Genomic DNA, 4,559 nt, shown 5'->3' with positions numbered 1-4,559 from the left:
CTGTTTTGTTGAATCAGCTGTGCAACCTTTATTTTCCCCCTTTAATATTCCATTGCTACAATGATCAAATTACTTAATTTATTCATTCATATTAATAGCTGTAGGATTCACCTTTATTTTATTCACCACACCAACTCAAACAACACTAAAACAGACAAGATGTTGATGCCAATGCTGCCAGGGATGCTAAAAGGATAAAGGCAAAGAAGACCCCAAGAGATAACCACTACTTATCTGACATCTATTCCTGCATGCAAAGTCATGATGTGATACTTTGATTACTAAATATTAAACAAAGTAAAATAATAATAAAAAAATCACGTTCCACTCTTGTAAATTTGACATAAAGACCACGCAGGTCACGCAGCAACATGTAAGTGTTAACTAATCGCATGATTCAGTGAATCAATGAATCATGCATTAGTTAAGGAGTGATAGTATTTATTGATGGAAATCATATTAACGTCTCTATAGTATGAACAGATTTCATAAGACAACAATTGTCAAGCCTCTAATCATTAAGGAAAGCTGCAAGAAAGCTTTTATTTAAATCCACACTGTCTGTTCATGCTATGAATTATTTTATTTACTGCTTCATCACATCGTTTCACGGTATGGTGCATTTAATTAATTACAAATGTATTTTTCTCATCTGAAGATTTTTTAAAAACTACTGTGGGAACATCCAGAACAGACCCCAGAGGTACACATCAGACATCAGAGGACCCATTAGACCTTACAGAGATGCTGGATCTGTAATTAAATATCTTATGAGAGAATCATACATTATCCCTGGCTGAAAATTATACCCCATTGAGAGTAAGCTGTAAGTCATCATAACTATTGTCCAACATTGTCAGCTCAGTCAATATGGACAGAGTAAGTGTGCAGCTGACCTCTGCAGCGAATGCCCTCTGATCACATTGGCTGTGTTTACACTTTAGAGGATTCAATAGATTTTTCAGTCTGCAAGCCAGACAATTCCTCCTCAATCTAGAAAAGAGCAGGAACATCTAAGTTGGGAGGTTAATGACTTTTGTCTGTTTTCCTCTACAGGTCCTGTGTAGCAAATAAAAAGAAGCAGCAGCTGATAGTTACACTATAGACCAGGAATAAAATCACAGTTCAACCTGAATGAACAGCAGCACACACACACACACACACACACACTTTTTATAATTGAAAGCATTTTCTTCTGCAGTGTGCTACCCACAGGCAGATCATATGTTTAAGAAATATCCAAACCGTGAAAATGATTCCATATAAAACAAAACAATTTGCCATTATTACTTCTAACCAGGGGGTTAATGTGCACTTGTAATACTTGAGATCTGGTAACATGTAACTGAGGTAACAAGATTCAACATTCATGCAGTCTCCAATGCCTAAACATTTATTTGAAAAAGTCCATATAGAGACCTATATTACCCTCTTTGTTTAAATGTATGTCTGTTGAGGCTGCAGTCATACATAATGCATAGCAGTTTGTATCTATATTTGAGCAAAGATTTGATCAGTGTTACATTTCTGCAAACATTGGGAAAGAAAATACTGGAACAGCATCTGGGTTGTAGAAGTGGGATTGTGAAGTGAGAGATACTCTGAGATTTAATCATGGGCTCAATTTCACAGAAAATGTGGTGATTGTTATTCATTCAATCTTTACAGACTGCTTTTCTACATTTTAATTGGTAGTAGTTGATTTACTTAAACAAAAACAAAAAAAGCAAAGCATCTTGTCAAACCTTGCCTTTTCTTTATATAAATCAGAAAACTTCAGCCAAGCATACAGAGTGGTGTCTGAGTTGTTCCACTGAGCTTCCATATGTGACAAGTATGTTCAAGGTATCTGCTTTTTTCCTTTCAAGTGTCTTTGGCCCCATTTCAGTGAGGTTTCAAAGACCAGAGAGGCTTTTTCCTTTGATTCTGGAGAGCTATTTCAAGTGTCCTGTAAATGTGGAAGGGGAGGACATGGATTTGCAGCTTCACCCAGAATCACTGTCTTGGCAAAGGAAAAAAAGCTTCTGTACCTCAAGTACACTCTATCCATCAGAAAGCATTGGCTGCATGTTGAATATGAAGTTCAGCTTCACATGTTCAAAGATAAACAAACTGAGTGACAATGAGGCAATAACTTCAGCAATTATAGCTGGAAAGCAGTGCGGTGTTAATTATTGAAAGCCATTGGTGCCATAAAAACATCTGGCTCTTTTTTTTCACGATAGAACATAGTGTGTGGGATTTGAGCCTTTATCGCCTACCTGCTCCGCAACATCAAATGCACAGCACCAGGCACAGTCATGTTCTCTGCCATTGTCATGATTTTACCAAGTGATGCATGCAAAATCAGATCCTATTGAAATTCCCACAAAACCTATTTGCAGCCACTACAGTGCTTTTTATTCAATAAATACCCCAAACCATTGTGGTGCGACTGATTATCATCCAACACAGAACCCCCAGTATGCTTGTGACAGTGAGTGTAGAGGTGACAGCACCTGTGGTGGATATTCCCTTGATTATTAAAGTTATCAAGTTATTAAGTTATCAAAAATCAATTTTCATCATGTCATCTTCACTCATGCTGCGGTGGCAGTGGGGGGCTTTAATGTGTAAACTTCTGCTTTTAGCAAGGCAATACATTTTGTTGCAGTGGAAAAACCTTACAACATCACAAAATGGTACACAGAAATATTTAAGGTTTTTCCTGTGGAACATGTCGCTGCTATAATAGGGTAATGACAACCTATTTTAGAATATTTGGCAACCCTTCCTTGATTTTCTTTTTCGCTTTGTTATCACAAATAACTCATATACATACTCATATACAATACAGTTTTTCCTTTGACATGGCACTAATGTATATAGAAATGTATATCATGTCATTCATATGTAAGCCAATGCAACACATATTATTGTATTATAATTGATATATGTTTTCTTGTTTTGCAATTTGGTTCTTTGTTTGTGTAACAACAAGACAATCATAAAAGCTAATGACTGACACAAAACTGTAGCTTTCCATTTCATTAACCCTTAGAGGGATTTGGTTTTGGCAAAACAATTTCATCATCAAAACACTGAGAAGAAATCTGGACAGCATGGTATACAATAGTACCCATTGGCTAATGAACTAGTAAATGTTTTCACTCTTGTGATAATATTTACAATATGTCCATGAAATAGATTTTAGTTTAAGAATCAAGATTTTTATATGAAGCTTTCATTTTTGCTTTAATGATCAGAATAGTAGAATGATGATACTCTTTTAGCCTATAATTATCATACCAAAGCACACTGGTTCAGCATGTCCACTATTTATCATGTTCATGTGGTTTGAATCACATGTTAATGTTTTATTTTGTCTCTTTGTAGATATCTGGCCATTCGTTACCCACTGCGTTCCAGAGAGCTACGAACCCCGTGTAACGCAGTAGTTGCCATGGTGATCATCTGGGGCCTTTCCCTGGTCTTTGCGGGTCCTTACTTAAGCTACTACGACCTGATTGATTTCGACAACAGTACTGTGTGTATCCCTGGCTGGGAGGAGCAGAACCGGAAGGTGCTGGACACGTGCACCTTCCTGTTTGGCTACATCATCCCTGTGCTGATTGTGAGCCTCTCGTACACTCGAACCATCAAGTACCTGTGGACGGCCGTCGACCCTCTGGACGGCATGTCGGAATCTAAGAGGGCCAAGCGCAAAGTCACCAAAATGATCATCATTGTCACCGTGCTTTTCTGCATATGCTGGCTGCCCTACCATGTGGTGATCTTGTGCTACCTGTATGGAGACTTCCCTTTCAATCAGACCACGTATGCCTTCAGGCTTCTCTCTCACTGCATGGCCTACGCCAACTCTTGTGTCAACCCCATCGTGTACGCTCTGGTGTCCAAGCACTTTCGCAAAGGCTTCAAGAAAGTGTTCAGCTGCATCCTCAGCAAAAATGGCAGAAATAAGGTTCATGTGGTTCATGTAGCCAACACTGTGCCTGGGTTTGAAGCAGGCTCCACAGAGGTGTCGCAAATGAATGAGGAGAACATACGACAGAATGAATGTGAAATGATTAACAGGCCAATCCCAGAGCCAAGAGAAGCCACAGTGACACTGAATTTGCCCCTTCAGCGGCAGACTTGACAAGTGATTCAGCTTTGCTGACAGGCTCACTACAGATTGCCTTATGTGAAAGACATTGCAGCTAATTTTTTTCTTAATGTGTGAATGTCTCATCATGATATTCACATTTTTGGTGGCAAACAGGAGAGGAGTTGAAAGGAACCATGCACAAACATATTTACACAGACAAAAAGAACATTAAGATTTATACAGTTAGTCCACAACCAAAAATGTGTTTGTTTCATCACTTATCAAAACACTTTTTTTTGTCAAATACTACTTCCCATAATGTTCCACTAATGCTGGTTTCAAACGCAAGAGGATTTTTAAACTCACATTGCTTTCATCGTATGAGTTAGACCGCTGTACTACTCACACAAGTGTTCACACAAAAAGCTACAATGTGAATAAATGCCAACCCACCATTACTTCAGCTGTATGA

At 38.3% G+C, this 4,559-nt stretch overlaps 1 protein-coding gene across 1 annotated transcript in view; it reads left to right on the top strand.

Annotated features, from left to right (window-relative positions):
- The window catches only part of galr2b (galanin receptor 2b), a 6,686-nt gene extending 2,548 nt beyond the window's left edge, over nucleotides 1–4,138 (top strand). Inside the window, exon 2 of the mRNA XM_046041572.1 lies at nucleotides 3,376–4,138. Within this exon, the coding sequence (XP_045897528.1) occupies nucleotides 3,376–4,138 (763 nt within the window). The remainder of the gene's footprint in view (nucleotides 1–3,375) is intronic.
- Nucleotides 4,139–4,559: the final 421 nt, after the last annotated feature.

This window comes from Micropterus dolomieu, linkage group LG02 (assembly GCF_021292245.1).
Source record: "Micropterus dolomieu isolate WLL.071019.BEF.003 ecotype Adirondacks linkage group LG02, ASM2129224v1, whole genome shotgun sequence".
Classification (NCBI taxonomy): Eukaryota; Metazoa; Chordata; class Actinopteri; order Centrarchiformes; family Centrarchidae; genus Micropterus; species Micropterus dolomieu.
Note: the sequence above shows the minus strand (reverse complement) of the source record. Positions and strands in the feature narration are given on the sequence as shown.